This window comes from Cornus florida, unplaced genomic scaffold (assembly GCF_030987335.1).
Source record: "Cornus florida cultivar Cherokee Brave unplaced genomic scaffold, ASM3098733v1 CherokeeBrave_3.0.0_Hap2_Chr05, whole genome shotgun sequence".
In the NCBI taxonomy this organism is placed as follows: domain Eukaryota; kingdom Viridiplantae; phylum Streptophyta; class Magnoliopsida; order Cornales; family Cornaceae; genus Cornus; species Cornus florida.
Window position 1 is genome coordinate 14,499,924 of NW_026775575.1, and position 25,495 is coordinate 14,525,418.

A 25,495-nucleotide genomic window follows, 5' to 3' on the forward strand; every position below is an offset into this window, starting at 1 on the left:
ACCAGACTGCAACCTAGATTTGACCCGGGTCCAATTCAGAAAATACAGTCCAACCACCTTTGGAGCCAATTTACCGCCAACCCAATACGAAGCCAGGCCAGAACTAGATCAGTTCAGCAACAAGTCCAGCTCAGCTCGTTAGCCAATGAACCAGAGAAAAAAGTTCTTCAACTTCCCAAGCCACTTTTGGAGCATTCTTTTAATCGAGAAACTATACGGCACTTTGGTAAGGAACAGATGCAAAGAGTCCTATTTCAACCAACCTCCATTATTGATTATTTGCCCAGTTGCTCCCTTATTTTTTCCATTTTCTACTATATTCTTCTTTTTGCAATCACCATACAACACATTATTTTTGCACCTAAATGCCCACACCCTGTGCAATAATTTTTGTATATTCACTTCCATTGTATTCCAATTTCTTGCTCGTGCGGTGTGGTAATTTATAATTTCAATAACTTAATCCAATTTAAGCCATATATTAGCATTGCTTAGAAGTGCCATCCATCAGGGAAAAATAAGAGAAAGTAAATTCAGATGGTATGGACCCATACAACGAATACCTATATAGATGCACAAGTAAGAAGAGGTAGATTAGTTTTCTTTAAAGGTAAGAGACAAAGAGGACGATGGATGAAATTATTAAAAATGATTTTTAAAAGTTAAATATTATGGATGAGATAGCTTGTAATATAAAAGAGTTGAAAAGGAGAATTTTTGTGGACAGCACCATTCACATGGGATTAAGGCTAGGATGATGATGACAATGACATATAGGGTTTAATACATTGGCTTTTCCTTTTTTGATGAATTGATTATTGAATATTGCATATAGTAATCACCTCCCTATTTTGCTGCTTCTTCCCGATTCTTCTTATTTTCTTCTTCCTCTCTCTTTTGGTTTTGCATCAACCAAGCTACTATATGTTAGTGCACAAAAGGTTCACAAGTGGGAGACTTTAACATGTTTCAATTGGTATACTCCAAGTTTCATGCTAGCTAATGGCTATAAACATTTTACAATTTCTTCTTGATTTTCTCTCTTTTTTGGAGGTTGTGTTTGTTTGTCAGGCACAAGTTTAATTGTCAGTTTCTGCAGTTGAAGGTAATAATTGTGTTCGAGTTTATGTAGATTAGCAGATACTAGTTCTAAAAGAGAATGGCCTACAACTTTTTGAACCAAGAGAGAGAGAGAGAGAGAGAGAGAGAGAGAGAGAGAGAGGATGGTCTACAAATGATACCATTTTACAAATAAACAAATGAACCAATGAAGCAAAGTACAGAAGTCCAGATCAATCTGACCTATGTATAACACTAAATCTATGATGATAATCATTCTTTCACCATCATTCTAGAGGTGCAAAGTAACAAAAGAAAAGGGTCTGATCATTAGATTAGATAATTTTATCAAGGGAACTTGCCAGGACAATATATTGAATAGCATCCTTTATTGTGACCCACGAATGAAGCTTTTATACTAATTCACTATTAATACCAAAAAGGAATACAACCTTTTAAGTTCCAGATTATTACGAGACTGTAAAGGAATAATAAATGTGCAGCATTACTGGTTCACCACTGTATAGTACCTGAACAATGGTCTCCAAATCTCTTCGCAATCGAGAAAAATCATTCTTTGTCGAATTCAAAGCCCGAGAGCAACTGAAAGGATCACATTGGTGCCAGAAGGAAAAGGAAGATCCAGTAAATCAAATGTCTAGATAGAAACAGGTCTACATAAGACGAAAGTGACCCAAAAGGGTAAAAAAGGTTATAGTGCCATAATTCAGATGTCTTTAGGTCATTAAAAACATGAAGATATTGGAAAATTTAATTGAAAGAATAATGGATGAAAATAACTAATAAAAAATGGATGATTAAATAAAAATTAAATCTAACCATGTCCACATGGTTTCGATGTTCTTTTAATTGTCCACATGGTTTCTAGGATAGATATTTATTGGTCAAAAGGTCATCAATGACACATGCTATAACTGCTAATAGGTAATCTGGTTTCCAGCATTTAATTTTAGTTCCCACAAATATAAAGCAATATCATTGAACTGCAACAATAGATCAGGATGTTTAAAACACAGGAGAACCTTGACGTAAGTCACAAGAGTTCATCATCATCATCATCCTTGCCTTCACCTAAGACACAAGAGCTAACTGAGCGAAACATGGAAATTAGAGCTCCATTTCCATTACAGAGTGGAAGCGGAATATATATGGAGAGTGAAAAACTTGAGATTGACTTGGTCTTTGATTATGATTCAACTAGAGTATTACGGAATAATAGTCGTGCTAACATATAGTATTCATTCAAGTAAATTATACGCATTTTTCAAGACACCACAAAGTGAGTCTGTTAAGGTGCAATTGTGGTTCAGTGCAATGGGTACAAGGATGCAAGTTAGAATCTAAGGGAAACATGTAAATAACACTAAAACTAGGGTTGTAACTAGTCCACCAACACCACCACAACCCCCCCCCCCCCAAAAAAAAAAAAAAGGGAGGCGGGGCCGGCTCAAGCCTTAGGCGGGTCGCCTTAGGCCCCTAAGATTTAATTTCCTTACATAGATTTTCTAAATAAAATATTTCCTTATATTACTAGAGCCCAATAAAAAATATATATTTCCTTATATTATTAGACCCCAATCAATAGTAGACTAGGCCCAAAGAATTCCTTTAATTTTAAAACTTTTCATTCCACTTTCTATTAAAACTCCTTATTTCTTTCCTTATCCCACCTCTTTTTTTTTTTCCTTCTCTCCTCGTATCATGTTTTTTTTTTACTCCTCTGTAGTTACCCGAGCAGTATTAATTATATATTTAACCCATAATTGTGGGAAATGGTAAAGCTTTCCATCTTCTCATATTAATATTTATTTTTGTTCTCTTACTCCTCAAGTTCTCACTACAACGTTTTTTTTTTATTTTTATCATCCACTTTGAATCTCATTACAGGTTCTCCGTCTCCCTCCTCTCTCATTACAACATTCTTTTCACAACATTTTTTTCCTTCTCCACCCATTACAATATTTTTTACTTGGGTGTCATAAGTTTATTGGAAATTACAAAATAGCAATAAAAGGATTGAATAATCTGTTAGACCATTGGACCATCAGATTCTATTGTTCTTTAACTTAAATTATTTTGTGTCCAGTTTTATTTATATTATTGAGTATGCCTACTGATACGGAATATTCGACTAGATAAGAATTCCAAGTGACATGGAGACTCAAAGGGCATAGATAAACTTAAGGAGATAGAAATAACAACTATTACCCTCTCCAATGACTCTTAAATCCGTAATGGATAAGGAAAGTAAATTTGTTTTGTGATAGAAGACTACTACCGTTAATGCTTCTATAAAAGAGGTCATCAGTCAACCTAAAAAGGGAGGCGATAAATCCCATATTTAATTCTTTATCGGATATTCAATCGTCAAATACTAACTTGACCATCGGAGTGCACCTGGCCGGCACCACGCCGGTCATCACTTCTCTCTTGTCTTGCAGGAATCGTCACCGGCTCCAGAGCGTGCAGATTTTTGCTTCAACAGTTGGCGGCATCTATGGGAAACGATGTACTAATTCCAAAGAAATTATGGTTGACACCGAATATAGGGTTCCCCACACCATAATGAGCGTACAAGAAAACTCCAACAAGACACTCATTCAGTCAAACCATATAAATTGATTGAGTACTCTCAAGAGAGAGTGATGTGATTGTAATCTACTTCCCTTGTTAAAGGGCGAGTTGGGTGAAGCTCATAGTAATCTACTTCCCTTGTTAAAAGGTGAGCTGAGTGAAGCTCGTATTAATCTACTTACCTTATTAAAGAGACGAGCTGAGTGAAACTCGTATTAATCTACTTCCCTTATTAAAGGGACGAGAGGCCGACTACACCTTATTAAAGGTTTACTAGAATCAGACAACTCCCTCTACACAGAAGGGTGAGATAATTAAAGCTTTCTTCATTTACTAGAGAGACGAGGGATTAACTACTCCCTTATTAAAGGGTGAGCTCACAAAGCTTGAGCAAATCCACTCCCATATTAAAAGGGGCAAGAAAGTAATCATCAAGCATGCTTAGCTTGGAAGGACTTGGCATTCCCGACGCTTAACAAGCAAGATTTCGGGAATGGGGGGCTACTGATACGGAATATTCGACTAGATAAGAATTCCAAGTGACATGGAGACTCAAAGGGCATGGATAAACTTAAGGAGATAGAAATAACAACTATTACCCTCTCCAATGACTCTTAAATCCGTAATGGACAAGTTTAAAAGAGGTCATCAGTCAACCTAAAAAGGGAGGCGATAAATCCCATATTTAATCCTTTATCGGACATTCAATCATCAAGTACTAACTTGACCATCGGAGTGCACCTGGCCAGCACCACGCCAGTCATCACTTCTCTCGTCTTGCAGGAATCGTCACCGGCTCCGGATCATGTAGATTTTTGCTTCAATAAAAAGTATGAATCAGGATATGAAAAACTTTAAAACAAGTGGAGAATAGATAAACTAATTCAATTTCAAAAGGGAGCTCTTGATAAATTTGTTAGAACTAATAATCAAAACATATCAAAAAAATTAGGTTAAAATTCAACAAATGAACAACCAAATCATCTAAAAAAAAATTAGAAGAATATACAATGGTGAAAGAAAAAGATATTACACCTAGTTTAGTATACGGGAATGAAATGGAATGGGAATAGAATTAACCTGTGAATGGAATGGAATAGTCATTCTCATTCTATTGTTTGTTAGCAAATATGAAATGATAATCACCATTTTAAGTGGTGGTGGTGGAACGCGATGGCGGTTGAAGTGATGGAAGGCGATAGTGGTGGTGGAAAGTGGTGGTGACAATGGAAGGCAGTGAGGTGGCAGAAGGAGGTGGTGGCAGTGGCAAAAGGTGGTGATGACCGTGGTGGCGGTGGAAGGCGGTAGCGGTGGTGTGGTGGCAGCAATGAAAGACGGTGGTGGTGGAAGCGATGGCAACGACAGCAGTGACAATAGTAGTGGTGAAAGTGGTGATGGTGGAAGGTGGTGGCGGCGGTGGTGGCAGTGGTGAAGGATGGTGGCAGCGGCGGTGGTGGGGGCGGAAGGCGGTGGTTGTGATGAAAGGCAGTGGCGGTGGTTGTGGTGAAAGGCGGTGGCGGTGGCCAAAATTTTCATTCCATCGATTTAGATGTGGAATGGATTTTCATTCTAAGGGAATGGTTATTCCCATTATAAACGTCATTCCAAACAAGCGAATGGTTGGAATGGAATACCCATTCCATTCCTGCATACCAAATAGGCCTTATTGACTTAAAAAAAAGAAAAGGATATGTGTGAGATTGTGGTCTTTTAATAAATTACATCATAAAGGCCACGTTCATATTTTTGGCCTAAGACCTCAAATTATATTCAGCCACCCCTGTAACATTGGCTAACTGCCATTTTTAAGTTAGTCCATCACTAACCTTTTTGTCTCGTCCGTGTTTTTCTGCCCAGACCCGCGGGTGCCGTTCCCCCACATGGAGTAAGTAGCTAGCTGGAGGAAAATCATGAACCTAAATGTGACAGAGGTGGAAGGTGTTAATGTGGTATATGGATGGATAGGACCAATGTGTTTGGAGTCGCTATCTAACATCGAGTTTTGGTGTGCTAGGTCACCTAAGGGAGCTCCAATGAGCAAAAATTGAATGAAATATAGTGTGGGCACTAGTACGACTCTCCATTGGTCGACGTGAATCAAATCGATGGGTTTGGGAGTTGGCTTTCACTTGGATTAGGTGTTAGGCACCCCAAGACACCCGTACCAAGTACAGTTACTTACATTACCTTTCATAATGCTTGTGAATGTAACGTCGCCTAAGGACTAAACCAATTCTAGAAAGAAGAGATCTAGTACCTTGATGGGCAAGTGAAATGCATGCAAGAAATGGAGTGTTTGGCTAATGTTTTTCTCTACATGGCTAGAGAGAGTGGGGTTTTGGAGAGGGACTCTCTTAGAGCTATATAGGCATTACAAAGGCTTGTAGAGAGAGAATGGATGTTGGATGAAATGTTATGGGGCTACTTACAGAAGAATGGAGTGGAAATAATCAAAGACAATTAATGAGGGGCAAGGTGGCCACAACTAGGGTCCTCTCTCTCCTAATTTTTAGTCATTTTTGTTGTGTCCTCATCAAGCCGATGAGGACACCTCCTATATAGGCTTATATTTTCATGCTTTCAACAGGGTGATGAGGACACCTCCAAAATAGGCTAAAATTGGCTTGTGTGATGAGGATAGTGACAAAATAGGCTAATTTTGATGTATTCTCACCAGGGTGATGAGGACAGAGGCAAAATAGGCTAATTTTGTGACTTTTCACTATGAATGAGGACTCTCACTAATTAGCTCAATTTTGAGCAACGTTGACCAATTACAACTAATTTGATCAGTTTTGACCAATTTTGACTTGCCTACCTAGGCTTTTTGGCCAACATTGACTATGTGGCGCCCATATGGCACTAGAATTGCTATTTTAAGCTAACTTTGACTTTTTAAAGCTAACTTTGACTTTTTAAAGTCAACTTTGACCATGAGACGGTATCTTGATTGCATGGTGCCTATGTGGCACTGCCGGGGCGAGGGCCATTCGACCGTCAAAATTTTGACTGCCAAATTTCCATGATCTGTGCCACTATCTTATTGGATTTGGACAATCTGAGCGTCGTGGCGCAGTCGGATCGACGAATTAATAGTCAGTATTTCCTTAAATGATCGTTTTACTCCTATGTTGGTAAAAGTGGGTCCCGACATAGATTAGACCCATGGATGGGTCAATACCATGTCTCTTGGATAATCTAAGAAGAATGGTGAAGTCAAATTTTTAATCTAACGATCGGATTTCCAGTTATGTAACTTTGCCACTAGGCCCGATTTCCTCAGGTGAGGAATGATGGGTGACTATAGTGAATTTTGAGTCTCTCAGACCTTCTCAGTTCATTCGTGAAGTAAGACTTTCAATCACACGGTTAGATTTTGAGACAAGGGAAAATTATAATTTTGCCATTATTCCCAATTGCAATGCCCTAAGGTGGATTTGGGGGTTTTCTGACCTCCTGAATGCAATGGTGTAGTCGGATTTAAGATCCGACTCTCGGATTATGGGATATGGCAAATCAAGGGTTACTGCCATTATATTGTTATTTGACGATCAAATGCCAGGAGTTTACTTGGTGAAGTCGGATCATCAATCCAACGACTAGATTTTCTTAGGTGGTACTCGAAGGTGTTGGTTTCCTACCGATTTAACTTGAATAAAGAGAGAACCCGAATGGAGAGAATAAAGAGAGAAACGGGGTATCAAGGAATCGCCGGCAGCGAGCTGTCGCCCTTCAGGGACGATGGTCGCCGCCAAGGGCAACCTCTTTGGTCTCTGCCAGCGACCATGGTGGTCAGTTGTTTGGTCGCTACAAGTTAATGACCAATAAGTCTTTTCACTCTCTCTCTCTCTTACCTTTGTTCAAAATCTTTTGGTTTTGTCTCCGACAACTTGTGTTAGGATTTCCTCCTATATACATGTATATATAAATATGTTGTTAGCATATATGATAGCCACGATTTATAGAATGACTTACCATTATAGCATAGATTTGATTATGCTATACAGTATACTTTAGAATATATTGTAATTTGATTTAGATTTGATTTAGTTTCATTTCTTGTAATATAAGCATGTGCTCTTTTTATCTATCAATACTAGAGATGTGAATGAGTGATTCATCTCATTCAGCCTTTACATAATTCTCTCCTTCTTCTTCTTTATATATTTCTTCTTGGTATCAGAGTCAGGGTGGTCCGACTGCAATGAGGGCATTGCGAGTTCGACACCACCTATTCGGGAATGGTTTAAGGTGACATCGCCCATCCGGGAGGTATCGGGTAGGCAGGGTGGTCCAACCTCAATGAAGGCATTGCGAGTTTGGCACCACCCATTCAAAAATGGTCCGAGGAGACATAGTTGTTTCTTTTTATTGGTCTGAGGAGACATTATTGATTCTTTCATCTACATTGTTTAAACATATGTATAAGGGGAATGGTCTAAGGAGACATTGTTGATCCTTCCATCTACATGTTTTAAACATGTGTATAAAGGGAAATGGTCTAAGGAGACATTGTTGGTCGTTTACGGTCTGAGAAGACATTGTTGGTTGTTTACGGTCTGAAGAGACATTGTTGGTCGTTTACGGTCTGAGGAGACATGATTGGTTGTTTACGGACCGAGGAGACATTTTTTATTTGTTGATTGGCACTTCATTTGAGAGAAAATCATCGCTAGTCAGATTTTCACTCTGCAACTTGTAGATTCTGAAGAAGGGTGCTAGCAAGACCGTGTTTGAAGATGCATTGTCCAAGTTGAGCGTCTCAGTTATCCACGCACCAACTTGAGGGGGAGTGTTAGCATATATGATATCCACGATTTATGGAATGACTTACATAATAGCAGAGATTTCACTATACATATATTAGCATATATGATAGCCACGATTTATGAAATGACTTACCATATTAGCAAAGATTGATTATGCTATAGAATATGCTTTAGAATATGTTGTGATTTGATTTAGATTTGATTTACTTTCCTTTCTTATAATATGAACATGTGCTCTTTTTATCTATAAATACTGGAGATGTGAATGAGTAATTCATCTCATTCAAGCCTTTACACAATTCTCTCCTTCTTTTTATATTTCTTCTTATGTATAGATGTATAAGTTTGTTTTAGGGTTTTCTTTTGGAATAATTTGAAAATTTTGGTTTGGTCTCCACGGGCGGCTTGTGTTAGGATTTCCTCCTATATACATGTATATATGTATAAGTTTGTTTTAGGGTTTTCTTTTGGAATAAATTGAAAATAAAAGTTTATTTAACAACAAATAAAAAGAAAAAGGTTTTTTATATTGTGGAAAATTCAGTTCTATAAATAAGGAAACCGTGTGTGTATAGCTGTAATTAGCTAAGGAAACCGAGTGTGTATAGCTGTAATTAGCTAGGAGATCTTGTAATAATTAGCTAAGAGATCTTGTAATATTTTAGTCATTGTAATCCCTGATTTTAGGGAATTAGTACTCTAGGATTAGACAGTTTCCTAGTTTTAGAGTTTCCAAATTTAAATCCTCTGAAGTGTATATAACAGTGTAATTTCATTATGATTTCAAACAATTGAATTTCAGCCCAATTTGTGTCATGGTATCAGAGCAGTAGGCTCAATTCTGGGAATTGTATTTCTGGTCTTGCAAACTCTCATATCGCTGGACTGATTATTATCAATCTCCAACCCCACACTATCACTCCTCAAGACCGTAACCCTTTTACCAAAAGACCATGTCAGAAATAGCCAACAACAGCAACACTACGACTACCTCGGAGGTTCCTTTGACTGAAGGCAGCAACTCGATTCCAATAGGGGAATTGCAGAACATCCAGGCAGCGTACAGGTTGAACGGGAAGAACTATCTAAAGTGGTCTCAATTGGTTCGCACGTTCTTGAAGGAAAGAGGCAAACTGAGTCACTTACTTGGTACTGGGCCTAACAAAGGGGATCCCAAATTTGATGCTTGGGATGAACAAGACTCTATGGTGATGTCTTGGTTATGGAACTCTATGTTACCAAAAATCAGTGATACATGTATGTTTCTTAACACAGCCAAAGAAATATGGAGGCCGTGAAGCAGACTTACTCTAAAGTCCGGGATGCTGCACAAATCTATGAAATCAAGACCAAGATTTCATCCACCAAGCAAGGAAGTCGATCAATCACAAAGTACTCCAATCTCTTGCAGAGCTTATGGCAAGAGATGGATCATTACCAGTGCATTCAAATGAAATACAGCGAGGACGCAGCCCTACTTAAGAGGTTTGTCGAAAAAGACCGAACTTATGATTTTCTTGCAAGACTGAACATTGAATTTGATGCAGTAAGAGTCTAAATACTCGGAAAAGAAGATCTGCCATCACTTAATGAAACAATTGCAATTGTTCGTGCTGAGGAAAGAAGAAGAGGAGTTATGATTGAGAATAACCCAGTGGACAGTTCGGCCTTGGTTACAAAAGCCACAAATGTGAGGAACTTTGGCCGGGAGCAGCCATCTAATGAAGACAACAAGTGGGCAGATTTTACAAGGACAGTCAATAAAGGTTCCCTATGGTGCACATATTGCAAAAAGTCCTGCCATACTAGGGACAAATGCTGGAAACTCTACGGCAAACCAGAGATGGCAAACAAAAATTGGACGGCCAAAGGTGAACAGCCAAAGGGACAGGGGCAGGCGTATATGGCAAATATACAATAGGCTGGAGAAGGTAAATCTCAAGAATCATCTATTGAGTTCGATAGAGAGGAAATTGAGAAATTGAAAAATCTGCTGGGATCTTTGGAGAAACCATCTACAACAGGTACTTGCACTTTGGCGTTCTCAGGTATATCTTCCTCTGCTCATACTTTTTAAGTCTCGGATATATCCACCACAAGCTCCTGGGTCATTGACACAGGAGCTACAGATCACATGACCCACTCGTCACAAAAATTTATCTCATATACACCTTGTCCTGGCAATAGGAAGATAACAACAGCCGATGGTTTTGTGACAACAGTGGCTGGTCAGGGAGATGTTTTTATAAGCAAAACCCTCACACTTAGAAATGTTCTCCATGTACCAAAATTATTTACCAACCTTTTGTCAATCCACAAGCTCACTAAAGATTTTAATTGCAGTGTGGTGTTTTATCCCTCTCATTGTGTATTTCAGGAACAGGGCACGAGGAGGATGATTGGACATGCTAAAGAAAGGAATGGTCTCTACCATCTTGAAGAACCTAGTGGTCAAGTTAGTGTTGCGAATTCCTCACCATTATCATTTCTTTCAGAGTCTTTTAAATCCAATAAAGACAAGATTTGGCTTCAACACCTCCGTCTTGGTCACCCGTCATTTAGAGTCCATAAAATTATGTTTCCTTTATTGTTCAAAGGATTAGATGTTGAAAATTTTCACTGTGATGTCTGTGAACTTGCAAAGCACAAACGTGCTTCTTTTCCAATAAGCGATAAAAGAACATCTGTTCCATTTACTCTTATTCATAGTCCACTGTTTCTAACATTTTTGGGGCTCGGTGGTTCGTTTGTTTCATTGATGATTGCACTCGTGTGTCTTGGATCTTTCTTATGAAAAATAAATCTGATATGAGCTCTGTCTTTCCTATTTTTTACAACATGGTCAAAACACAATTTGGTACTGAAATAAAAAGATTTCGTTCTGACAATGCTAACGACTATTTTAATCAGTTTCTCTCACCATATTTCCGAGAAAAGGGCATAATACATAAATCTTCTTGTGTTAACACACCCCAACAAAATGGTGTGGCTGAACGAAAGAATGGTCACATTTTAGCTATTACAAGAGCATTCTTGTTTCAAAAAAATGTTCCTAAGCAATATTGGGGGGAAGCGGTTTTAACTGCTACTCATATGATAAACAGATTGCCTACAAAGGTTCTTGATTTTAAAAGTCCTATGCAAATTTTAACGAAATTCTTTCCTAATTTCAATGCTTCAAGTTTGTTCCCAAAATATTCGGTTGAGTTGCTTTTGTCCATGTGCATTCTCAAAACAGGGGAAAACTTTATCCACGAGCTGTCAATGCATCTTTATTGGCTATTCTTCCACTCAAAAGGGGTACAAATGCTATCATCCTCCCACAAGAAAATTCTATGTGTCAGTTGATGTCACTTTTGTCAAAGAAGATCATTACTTTACTCGTCCTTATCTTCAAGGGGAGATCTCATTCACAGAAGATAAGGACAAGGATCTTTTTCTGCTTGATTTTCCATTGTCCTCCTCCTCGGTTCCTATCTCTATTGTCCAACCAAACACTCAGTCCGTTCCTATTGACACTCAGTCCGTTCTTGTTGATCAACCTGAGCTAGTCCAGCCTGAGCCAAACATTCAGTCCAAATCCATACAACCTGAAACCGAGCCTCATACACCCAAGTCACAAGAGATGATAAAGGGAAACCAAATTCAAGACTCTACTCGTCCACTGCTGGTTTTTTCAAGAAGGGCACCAATCACTTAATCTGTGCAGGTTCAATCACCCAAATCAACCCCTACTCTTGGACTTAGCGAGGTAATTACTGAACCTATTTCTAATGAATATGGTGTCATTGAAGTTCTTGATCAAAGTGATTATGATATTCCCATTGCTATTAGAAAGAAAACTAGAGCATGCACCAAACACCCTCTGTGCTTATTCATGTCATACAAGAATCTGTCCCATAACCACAAAGCCTTTCTCACAAGCCTAAACACAATCTCCATTCCCAAAACCATATCCGAGGCATTAGGTAATGAGAATTGGAAGAATGCTATGAAGGTCGAAATGGAAGCACTTGAGAAGAACAAGACATATGACTTGGTGAAATTGCCGAGAGGGAAGAAACCGGTGGGATGTAGATGGTTCATTGGAGAGGTACAAAGCAAGGTTAGTTGCTAAAGGCTATACCCAAACGTATGGAATAGATTATCTTAAGACATTTGCTCCTGTTGCGAAGATGAACACCGTTAGAGTGTTGTTGTCATTGGCTGCTAATCTGGGCTGGAAATTACAGCAATTCGATGTCAAAAATGCCTTTTTACATGGTGATCTCAAGGAGGAGGTTTATATGGAAGTTCCATCGGGGTTTAGTTCGAATACAGGACAGGTGGTATGCAGGTTAAGAAAGGCGTTGTACGGATTAAAACAGTCTCTAAGAGCTTGGTTTAGAAGGTTTGCCAAGGTAATGCTCGATATGGGATACAAACAAAGCCAAGGCGATCACACCTTGTTTGTAAAGCACTCGGCTTCAGGGTGAGTGACTGCATTGTTAGTATATGTAGACGACATTATAGTGACAGGTGACGATTTGGAAGGAATGGAGAATTTAAAGAAGTGTTTAGTGAAAGAATTCGAAATTAAAGAGCTTGGCAAACTACAGTATTTTCTCGGCATTGAGGTAGCACATTCTCGGGAAGGAATTTTCATATCTCAGCAAAAATATGTAACAGATTTGCTAATGAAAACAGGCAAGTTAGGTTGCAGACCAGCAGCAAACGCCTATAGAGTTCAACCACAGGCTTGGAGATGCTCTAGAAGACACGGCAGTAGATAAAGGCTCCTATCAGAGACTTGTGGGAAGGCATATCTACTTGTCACACACTAGACCAGACATAGCCTATGCAGTTAGTGTTGTAAGTCAATTCATGCATAATCCCAAAGAGTCACATCTTAGGGCTGTGTATCGAATCCTACAGTACTTGAAAGGCACACCAGGCAAAGGTATTCTATTTAAGAAGGGGGAGGAGCTAACTCTTGAAGCCTACACTGATGCAGATTATGCAGGGTCTGTAATTGACAGGAGATCTACCTCGGATTATTACACTTTTCTAGGAGGCAACCTTGTGACTTGGAGGAGTAAAAAACATAATGTTGTGGCAAGATCCAATGCAGAAGCCGAGTTTAGAGCAATGGCACTTGGGATTTGCGAATTATTATGGCTGGAAATTGTCTTAGAAGATCTAAGAGTCAAGTGGGAAGGTCCAATTAAGCTTTATTGTGACAATAAGTCAGCCATTAATATTGCACATAATCCAGTGCAACACAACTATACGAAGCACATTGAAGTTGACAGGCACTTTATAAAGGAGAAGCTTGACAGTGGCCTAATTTGCACGCCATTTGTTTCCACTAGCAATCAACTTGCAGACATACTCACCAAAGGACTGTCTAGGATGTTTTTTCAGAGACTAGCAAGCAAGCTTGGAATGGATGATATCCATTCACCAGCTTAAGGGGGAGTGTGGAAAATTCAGTTCCATAAATAAGGAAACCGTGTGTGTATAGCTGTAATTAGCTAAGGAAACGGTGTGTGTATAGCTATAATTAGCTAGGAGATCTTGTAATATTTTAGTCATTGTAATCCCTGATTTTAGGGAATTAGTATCTCTAGGATTAGACAGATTCCTAGTTTTAGAGTTTCCTAATTTAGATCCTCTGAAGTGTATATAACAATGTAATTTCATTGTGATTTCAAACAATTGAATTTCAGCCCAATTTGTGTCATATATTTATATTTAAAATAAAATAAGGTGAATTTTATTTTTGTGTATTAAGGAAAATAAAATTGGAGTTGGAAGCACACAAAAATTAATAATCGAATACGTTAGTCATGATACCAATCGTTTGATCAGTTTTTGTAAAGAAATTAAAACAGGAAAAATGGCAAAGTAATAATGAATTGAAAATTTTTTTTTTTGGGGAAAAAATTGATGTTTTCAAACAAGGAAAAGAAAAAAATTATTTTGCATATTTACTTGTTTAAAACAACAAAAACCAGGGTAACCCGCCCGACCCGGAAATATTCGGGTTCGTGTTACAGGTAGAGCCCAACGCTAACTGACCGCAGCCCAGCCTAGTCCGACCGGATTCGGGTCGAGATCGGGTTGGGACCGGGACCGGGTTGGGCCTGCCTAACTTGCACCTGGCATATAAAGTTCACAAATTCAATCAGCACTTTAAGACTTAAAAAAAATCTCCATGTAGTGGATGAGATACGCAAGAAAGGAATCAAGAAATGGCTGATTATACAAAAATGGAAAGGCGGTTTTAGGATCTGAAACGAAGAAATTAAAATAGTGTCATACAATTCAAAGCAAAATTAAACATGCCCTAGAAAGAAACAAGTAATTCAGTTTTAATTATTAGCAATAAGACAACATGGTTGTCATTACCAAACATCAAATAAATCCTACAAGATGAAAATACAAATTATGATTCTATCTAGAGCAAGGTTTGAAAAACAGACACAACCACTGACTTGAACTAAACACGGTGTAACGAGCGAAAGGCCTTGTTGAGCTTTACGTAACAGAATCAATTATCACGAACATGATTTTATTGACCTAGCACACCACCATAAGCGCTAACTCAGCTGAGTTGCAAGGGACTTGGACAAGACTCGATTGGTTCCCTAGGGACTCAAAAGAGACTCGGTTCCCTAGGGACCCAATCGAGACTCGGCCGAGTTTCATGTGATCCTGGTTCTGATATATCTTTACCACCCTGCCAAGTCAATGAGACTCGACCAATATTGAGAACTATGACTGATGCAGAACCAGAAAGAAAGCAGGGAGGTGAGAAAATAGAAGAATATATGAGACTAGAAGAAAGGGGTGAGAAGACAGACGAAGGGGGTGAGAAAATAGTTTGAATAGATAGGTTGGACAGAGGGAGGTTAAGAAAAGCAAGAACAGAAATAGGGAGAAGAAGAACAGAGAAGAAGCAATAATCAATATTCTCCAAAAACTGATAAGTTCTGTTGCATGAAAAGCTTTTATAGGAAAACACCAAAATAAAATAAAATACCCAAAAATATTTAAAATGGCCAGTAAACACTCAAATGAAAATACTAAAATATCCTTAACAAGATGTCCCTGCACTTACACCTGACATTAGTCTGAAATACCTCACAATCCCTATCAATGACTCAGAGTCATTTATTCAGCTTTTTGGTTTTCAGTGTGCATAAACTAAAACAAGAATGAAACTATTTTGGGAGTGTGAAAACAACCCAGTTATTTTTCCATTGCATTTAGATGCAATATCATGAAACACACCACAACACGGTACAACAATCCAAGGAAAGTTTTCCACCCTCAGTGCTTTATAATTATTCATAAAATCTAGCTAACAAATGACTTATTCAGTTCTTAGTCATCATTAGGATGGCAAAGTAAACTAAATGTTGGTAAAAAATACATCTTAATTCCTTATAAATTCTAGTAGAAGAGAAGAAAATAACTAGTTGAAGAAAGGAAAGAATGAAAGAGTAGTTCAATAACTAAGCAACAGATATGGACACAAAATTAGTGAGTGCATTAGAGAAAAACTCTGCTTACTAGTCTTTATCATTTGCTTGGGAAGCGAGAATGAGGTCAGCACATGCAATCATAACATTCTCCGCACCAACACTGTACCAAGAGTATAAGTAATTATCAATGAGTAATACCACAAAAGCAGGAAGAGAAGACTAATAATCTACATGGAGAATGGTGGATTATGGTGCACATTTATTCAAAGACGCAAACTGGCACTACAATTGATAGTAATTAAATGAAAGGTAGAAGATCTACATAACATTTACGCTATGATTGATTGAAGCACATCAGCTTAGATTTTTTTTTAAAAAAAAATTTGTACTTTTCTATTTTCTTTATATTTTTTTTATTTTTATTAAATTGCATTAGTAGTACTACCTCTCCCCAAACGAGAACAACGCTTTCATAACCTAAGCCCACTTCATCCCATCTCTCTATAAAATGGTATGCTCACCACCACTACTAATACAAGAACGCATGATGGTGAACAAGTTTATCTTACAGGATTTTATTTTATGTCTTGTACTTCAAATTACATTTTCAATCTCTTTTAAGTCATATTAACATAATCAGTATGTCACTTACAATCCTCAAAATATATATATATTTTTTGATAAGTAATAATTCAATAAAAGGCGTTCAAAAGGGGAACGCGTCCCTTGTACAAAAGTGGAACCGGGATCTAAGGCCCCAAATAATCCAAAAAAATAATTATTTTCGGAGGAGGAGCAAGAACACCTCTGCACATAACTAAAAAGAGAGCGAATAATATGAAGTTTCAGTGTCGCCGTGGACGACTCCTTCCCTTTGAACATTCTACTATTCCTCTCCTTCCAAATGCACCACCACAAGCAATGTGGAACTATCCTCCAGTAGTCGCGAACACTACTTCTCACACAACATCCCCTCCATGCCTGAATCAGTCCCTTAGAAGATTGGGGCATTACCCAAAGCATGCCAAATAAACTAAGTATAAGATTCCAACAGTCGTACACCACAGAGCAATGCAGGAGAAGATGATCAACTGACTCACCATCTCATTTGCACAGGCAACACCAATTAACGATATAGTTACCTCTCTTCCTCAAGTTGTCAATCGTCAGGATCTTACCCCATGCAACAGTCTATACAAAGAATGCCACTAGAGTTGGAGCCATAAAACGCCATATGGTCTTCCATGGAAAATCAAGGCTATCAAAGTCGGATAGGCAAAGGAACAAGGATCGTACTTCGAATCGACCATGGGAAGAGGGGATCCACGTAAGATCATCACTACCTCTGCCACCTGTCTCCTGCCGATACAACAGATCCAAAAGAACACATACCTCGTCCATCTCTCAATCTTGAAAAGAACGCCAAAAATGCACATCCCGCATAATCCCACTACTATCAAGCCGATAACAGTCAGCTACGCAGGCATGTCTATCAACTGCAATATTGTATAATCTGGGACAGGTACAAGATAATGGCTGGTCACCGCACCATAGATCCTCCCAAAATCAAACATATCGGCCATCACGAACTTTGAATCTGATGTGGGAAGAGAAAACATCCCAACCCTTCTGAATGGATTTCCAAACACCAACTACTACTCCCACAATAGAAACCAGACAAGTAGACCAACCGCCACTCTCCTCCCCAAAGCGACATGAAACAAGCCTTCACCAAGGGCGATGCCTTTCCCTCTCGAATCTCCATAACCATTTACCCAAGAGAGCTTGATTAAAGGGAACCGACCTCCTAATACCCAGACCACCCAACTTCATTGGCTTGCAAACTTGCTCCCATCTAACAAGGTGATACTTAAATTCTTCGCCCCTTCCGCCCCAAAGGAAATCCCTTTGGATCTTTTGAATCCTTTCAGCAACAGAACATGGAATTTGGAACATAGATAAAAAAAAAATAAGTAGGGAGACTCGATAAAGTGCTCTTTATAAGAGTAACTTTCCCCCCCTTGGACAGATATTGCTTCTTCCATCCTGCCAATCTCTTCATAGGGTCCTAGCTCCCCACTCTCCTAGAGGAAACCCCTAGGGGCAAGCCCAAGTAAGGAATGGGAAAAGAACTCGCCCTACACTCAAGGACTGCGGCTAAGGAGAAAATATCCTGAACATCCCCAACCGGGACAAGCACGCTCTTAGCCACGTTGACCTTCAGCCCAGAAACCTCCTGAAAACAAGCCAGAATGCACCTCAAGTATCTAAGTTGAGACACATCAGCATCGCAAAAAACCAGGGTATCATCCGCAACCAATAAATGAGAGATCTCCAACTTATGGACTAGATCTCTGCCCACACTAAAGCCCTTGACAAGACCGAGATCCTCTGCCCTCCTCATAAGTCTGCTCAAACCCTCCATTACAATGGATCTCCTTGTCTTTGTGAGATATATATATATATATATATATATATATATCTCACAAAGACAAGGAGATCCATTGTAATGGAGGGTTTGAGCAGACTTATGAGGAGGTATATATCTCACAAAGACAAGGAGATCCATTGTAATGGAGGGTTTGAGCAGACTTATGAGGAGGGCAGAGGATTATATATATATATATATATATATATATATATATATATATATATTGGGGAGATTGTGAAAAATATATATTTTTTAATTGGCTAATTTCGTTGTCAAAACAAGTCCGATCGAGTTGTAATATTTCGGTTCAGAATTCAAGATTGAAGATCGGATGCGGAATTGAAGGAGTTCAAGTATTCGTACTTTAATACACTTCATGACGATAAGAACAATGCTTTAGAAAGGTATGTGAGTGTGTGAGAACACTTAGGGCCTGTTCACTAACGCTTTTACTTTCTTATTTTTACTTTCTCCAAAAGTAAAATCATAATTTTCATTTCTAAAGTTGAAATACCAAGTAGAATCATGTTCAATAATATTTTATGCTTTCAATATTTTGAAAGTAAAAAATTAGAAATCAAGTTCAGTAATTATGATTTTGATTTTGCAAAAATTGCTCACCAAAACCCATCTCATTCTCTGCAAATATCCTTCTTTGCAATTCTCACCAAAGAACATACCAACAGAAAGAAAAGAAAACCAACAAACCCATCAAACATCTATATATATATATATATATACACACACACATCTATGGATGCGAATTCTAAGGTTTTCTGTTTTGTATATGTTAAACCCAAATTCATCAACAAGTAAAATCATCAACAAACCCATCAAACCCAAATTCGTCACCAAAAACAATCTCATTCTCTGCAAATATCCTTCTCCGCAATTCTCACCAAAGAACATACCAACAACAAGAAAAGAAAACCAACTAACCCATCAAACATCTATATATATACACATTTGTGGATGCGAATTCTAATGTTTTCTGTTTTTTATATGTTTGAACCCAAATTCATCAACAAGTAGAATCATCAACAAACCTATCAAACCCAAATTCGGAATCCCCTGAAAAACTGATTGGGAATAGAACTTTGGAGTATGAATTGCTTGTGGATGCGAATTTGGGTCTCCCTCTCCAATGCCCAAATTGGGTCTCCCTCTCTAAAAAAAAAAAGTTTAATCTGGGTTTGATTATAGTGATTACAGAGAGAGATATGAAAGCGAGTGAGTTTTAGAGAGAGAGAGAGAGAGAAGACCCAACAAAAAACCCAGAAAACCCAAACTTAAGCAAAGCCCCAACAAACTATTGCAAACACAATGGACTGCGATTCAAAGACTTCAAGTTACAGTGGTTGAGAGAAAGAGAAAGACTCCAAACTCTAGTGGTTTAAAGAAAGAGAAAGACTCCGATTCCGGTGGTCTGAAATTCGTCGGCATCGTCTTGTCTTCGTCCAGATAGAGAGAGAGAGAGAGAGCAGTATTGATAGAAAGTCCGGTGGTGCTGTTTTTCGGTGTTGCCGATGGGTGGTGTCTTCCATCGTCGCTGGTGGGTCGGATAAGATGATGATGATAGAGAGGGAGATGATGATGGGTGATGGTCAGGTGAGAATGGGTTATACAAGGATGATGGGTGAATGAATGCTACAGTAATAGAAAGTATTTTACAGTGTAGGAAGTAGAGAAAGTAACAAATCCTCACTTTCTCCTTCATTCATTAAATGTGAAAGTACTTTCTAAAAGTTGAAAAGTGAAATTATATTAATAAACATGATTTTTATTTTTTACTATACATTTTAGGAATTGGCAATAAAAAATAGGAATTATTCTTGTTAGTGAACAGGCCTTTAGGAAGTTTTGGAAGTTTGAAGTTCTTAGGAAGTTTACATTCTGCCTATTTAGTACTAGTAGCCAAATCTAGTACTAGTAGCCAAGTAAGATAATTTTATTCTGTCCATTGAGTACTGGTAGCCAAATAGCATAATTCACTTCTGTCCATTGGGAACCGGTAGCCAACTTTGGGAACAGGTAGCCAATCACATTGGATTCTTCTCTATCCATCCTGAACCAGTAGCCAAAATCCAGTACCATTCAAGGCTTCAGAACTGCCTTCGTAACTTTAATTTCCTGATCTATTTTGATTCATTTTTGGTCTAGACTTCCTTCCAAAATCCTATGCACGAAATTGACTTGTTTTCCAAGTACAATTAGGTTTTCAAAAGTCTATAAAAAACATGTTTTCTCAATTAGGATTTCACAACTTTTGCATACAAAATTAATCAGCTTTTCAGAGATATTTTTATTCAAAAAATCAATCGGATTTTTCAGATTTTATTTTTGAGAACACACACATAAACAAAAGAGTGATTTAGGAGTGTTGTTCTCTATCTCATCGAAATTGGAGCATAATTAGAGATTCAAAAATTTTGAAAAGCAGAATTTATTCGTTCTTCATCAAATTCAAATCTTGAAGAAAAGGGGTGAAGTGATCACACTTTGAAGGGGTCAAACTTCAAAGCATTCGTGGAGTGTTGTTTGATCTACCTGCAACTCTTCTACAGAGATCGAGAGTAAGCTTGAGGTCGACAATTGTTAGACGGGGGAGTTACAAAGCCAGGGATTGTCAGCGATTAGTTTTTGGTAGAATGATAGGATGTGAGCCTGAGTCAAAGTTTGATGTACTTTGCTTCAAACATAGTGGATCATTTTTTTCTGGACAATATAGTCCATGAAGTTTTTCCCGCAACAATTGGTCTATTCTACCAATTGAGGTTTCCTCGCTAAAAAATCCTGGTGTCATCTCTCAAACCTTATTTACTTTACTTTCACTTTATTTTTGTTTTGTGGTTTAATTTTAGTTTTATTTCGGTAAAATTAAAGTAAGTAAAAATTAGATAAAAGAGCAAGTTATATCTATTCACCATCCTTCTAGGTTAATTATCCATATTATATTCCACAACCATTCTGTTGATCCCATGTTTGATCAATGGTTTTACACTTTCAATGTCATTTGTTATAACCTTGAGGGTATTACAGTCTTTACCTCACCATGTCATGTTGGTGAGATTATACTACATTCTCAGCATTAAAGGTTCAGCAAGAGGGCTGCCAAGGGTCATTAAAGGTTCAGCACTTATGTTGCATATCTATTCAGTCACAGGGGCAATCATTAAAGGTTCAGCACTTATGTTGCACATCTATTCAGTCACAAGGGCAATTAGGTCTTTCTACATGTGTGTGTGACATTACTACATTGCTGGGAATAGCCACAGGCTTTTATTTAATATGTTACAATCATTTATATAAGCTGCAGCACAGAAGAGCACAGTTTTCTGATATAGTCTATGTGGGGGTATTCCAGTCAATTCCGTGTGAAGATCACCTTGCTGTCACGTGAGAATGTGGTCCTGTAGAGAGAAAGGTGCATGGCTGTCCATTGGCTGTAGTGAGACAATCTTATCCACATTAGGGTTTCATTGAAGTCACTATAAAGGTGTTGTGATAAGTTTTCAGCAAGGTGTGCCTCTAAGTGTAAAAGTTAAGTCTGCAGCAACTGAGAGAGAGTCCTATTCGAGAGCTGAGAATGAAGAACAATTTCTGAGAAATTTCATGATGTTTGAGCTTAATAATTCTCAGAAATTTGCCTAAAGAAGTACACAGTTGCTGTGAAGGTGAGTGAGGCTGGTTGAAGCTGTTTTTCTGGTGTAAAGAGAGTCTGAGGTGGTTCAACATTGCTGTGGTCTTTTCTGATGCTTGAACAAGGTCTGAGCATACTTAACTTGATGATTTACAACTGCTGAAGGTGCTGAGGACTTCATATAGCAGCTGGTACAATCTTCCATACCTCAAACCTCAAGTTTTATTTGATTTTCTGGCTTAAGCTTCATAAACTGAACTTTATATGTCATTATCATGCTATACCTTGAATGTCCATCATCTGAGCATGACTGAATAGATGATTTGAAGCTAAACAAATTGAGATTTGGTCAAGAAAATGACCATCTCAGATTTTGGTTTGGTTAACCTCACAAATCAGGTTTTACTAGTGTTTAAAGGCTGCTGTGTGAACTGAAATTGAAATACATTGCTATGATTAATGTTCTATTCATCTGAGCATATTCATATAGTTGAAATACACTTGAGAGAGCCAAAATCTAGAAGTTGGTAGTGTTGAAATACCATATTTGCCCTCGTAACATTGCTGCAGAGAAAACTGTTTTGTGAAGCCTTATTTGGACTGAAATTTGCTATTTACTTGTTATAACCTGAGAAGCAGTGATGTGAGCAAATGTATTATGATAAGTGTAAGCTGTGAGAGCTATTTTTAAAAGAGTCCAGCCATGAATTTCCAGAATTGCCCCTCAAACCAAGAACTTCACAGTTGCTGAAAACAGGCCTGCTGCAATATGTTATTTTGCTGGTTTAAGAGCTGCAAGGTTGAGTCCTAGTTGATTTATCTTGTCTCAGCTTCAAACCAAGTCTGATTCATCATTTTAAAGCTGTGAGAACCTTTGGCTGCTGAGAATATGAACAATACTAATGTTGTGTGTAGCATTTGCTGAGAATCAGTTTTATAACCTTAATATTGCTGCCGTTCACTTAAACTGAGCTATACCTTGCTGTGTTGAATGAGTTCATTGTGTGAGCAAGTGTATGTGACATATTGAAGACTGGGGGAGTAGTGTTTGGGTGGTCCTAAAGGCTGAATTACAAAGCTGCCCTTGAAAGCTTGAATACTAAGGTTTGGTGAGACTAAGGCTGCTTGTGAAGTGAGTGCTATATCGTGCTATCTGAATTGAGCTCATCAATTAAGCAAGTATATTTTGTTGATACAAGACTGTGGGAGGCATTTACAGGGCTGAACTGAAGCTACATTGTGAAGAGACCATTCTACCCTTGAATTTGTGAATTAAGCCTTTTGTGAAGTGACATTGTGATACCTTGCTCCAATCACTGTGAACCTTGTTGAGCAAAGTTATATGAAGATATCAAGGCTGTGGGTGTCAAGTACAGGTCAGTTCTGAAGCTGCAAAGTGAAGTTACTTCTTTACCCTTGGTTTTAGGGTTTTGTCCTATTGTGCATCAAAACTATTGTACCTTGCTGAGTTTATTGTGGAAGACATTTGTGCAAGTGTATATTGGCTATACAGAGCTGTGGAAGTCCTTTGCAGGCCATCCTTGAAGCTGCATTGTGAAGTTACTTCAGTACCCTTGATTTTAGGGTTTTTGCCTTGTGGGAGCTATTTTGTTCTACCTTGCTTATCTACTTGTGTAATCCATACAAGCAAGTGTATTTGACTGATTCAAGACTGTGGGAACCTAGTTTGATCATCAAGTGAAGCTGCATTGTGTTTTGACAGTTCTATCCAACTTGCTGCAGAGTAGTGAAGCTAGGGTTTCTTACATTTGATACTTAGAGCTGAGTATTCATTATTATCTTGTGTTGCAGCTTAAGTATATTGTACCTGGTGTGTTGACACCTTTATTACATTGTTGATTAAGCTATTAAGAGCTGTAAGTGTCCAAGCAAAGGGGCTGTGGACTAGGGGAGTGCCTCTGTGCACATTGTTTGATCTTGTGTGTGTGTAGAGGCTGTGAAAGTCAGTGTCCTAGTGAGTACAAGGTGGTTGGAAAGTGGGGCAGCTGAGTGAGTAACTACTTGCATGCAGCAAGTGAAGATGGTGAGCTAGTGTGTGTGGATTGGTTGTGAAAGCTAGTATCTATTCTTGTACTAGAGTGTACAGTGAGTGAGATAGTTGAGTGTGTAACAAGGTTCATACTACTAGTGGAGGCATTTATTGGCTGAGGCCAAGAACCAAGGTTTTTCCCTATTGATAGGGTTTCCTTGTATATCTTGTGTCCATTTGATTTGCTTGATTGCACTGGTTCTACCTTCCATGTTATGTATATTTGTTCTTAAGTGAAAAAGAGAGAAAGTACCCCCCCCCCCCCCCCCCTCGGTCCAAGACATTCCGCTACGCACAACTCAGAAGTGGTATCAGAGCCATCCTCTATAAATTGAGTTGATCCTTGTGGAAGTTTTTTTTGAAAAATAAAATTATTTTTGTTTTCAAAAATTCATGATGGAAAATCATATGAATAAAGGTGAATTGGATCTTGTTTTTGATGGTTTAAGCTCTGGTGAGGAACTTTCTCGTTTATCTAAAAGATATGGAAGACTCCTTAAAAATAGAAAGAATAAGAATTTTAGTAAAGGTGATTCTTCTAAATTCAAAGATAAGAAAAATAAGAAAGATGCTTCTAGTACTTTTCTTGCTAATGTTGATAATGATACTGCTAATAATTCTTCTTTTTGTGTAGGAGATTCTAACAAATTTGTGACATTGAGCAAGGTTGGTTCTTATAATTCGGATGATCAGAAAATTGATGGAGAACCAAGTGAAAGCAATATATTGAGGCAATGTTAAAGGCTAGTCAGAAGCAGTCTAAGGAACTGGAGTTGGTGAAAAAAGATAGAGATACTTTAAAAAAGGAGAATAATATCTTGAAGAAAGAAGATAAGCAAAAACATAAATTGCTCGAGGATAACAAACCTGAAATTCATAATCTTCAAGGAAAGGTAAAAATTCTCAAGAGCGAGATAAGTCAAGCTAATTCTGTTAAAGAATCTCTTGTTGCCAAATTTAATTTTCTTGAGCTTGAATTGAAAAAGTTGCAACAAAAATTGATTGCTTTTACTTCTGGGCAGATTAAGCATGATAAGATGATTAGTGTCGGTAAGCATGTAAGTGATAAAACTGGATTAGGTTTTAATGAAGCTCATCTAGTAAAGAGGGTCAAACTGTTTTTGTTAAACCCATGAACTTGAATGTGCCTATTGTTAAGCCTAAGTTTTTTGTTGATCCTATGCATGCTAAGAATGTGTCCAAGGTACTTTATTGTTCTTATTGTGGTAGAATTTGACATAGTCAACACTATTGTTACAAGAAGAGAGGAGAATCTTTTTCTGAATTTCATGCTTATGGTTCGTATGCTAAGAATAGGGTTTATGCTAGAAAGCAAAATTTTGTAAATAAACCCAAAAATTCTCATGCTAAGAATTACTCAAATAAGAATAAGGATGGAATTGAAAAGTCTTTTCTAAAGATGAATTTATAGACTGTGTGGATCAAAAAGGAAGACTTGGTTAATTATGTGCCTATTAATGC

At 38.0% G+C, this 25,495-nt stretch overlaps 1 protein-coding gene across 1 annotated transcript in view; it reads right to left on the reverse strand.

Annotated features, from left to right (window-relative positions):
• LOC132306136 (histidine-containing phosphotransfer protein 1-like) overlaps positions 1-25,495 on the reverse strand; it is a 46,947-nt gene that overhangs the window by 11,452 nt on the left and 10,000 nt on the right. Inside the window, exons 4-5 of the mRNA XM_059803382.1 lie at positions 15,981-16,052; positions 1,590-1,662 (exon numbers count right to left, since the gene is read on the reverse strand). Of these exons, the coding sequence (XP_059659365.1) occupies positions 1,590-1,662; positions 15,981-16,052 (145 nt within the window). The remainder of the gene's footprint in view (positions 1-1,589; positions 1,663-15,980; positions 16,053-25,495) is intronic.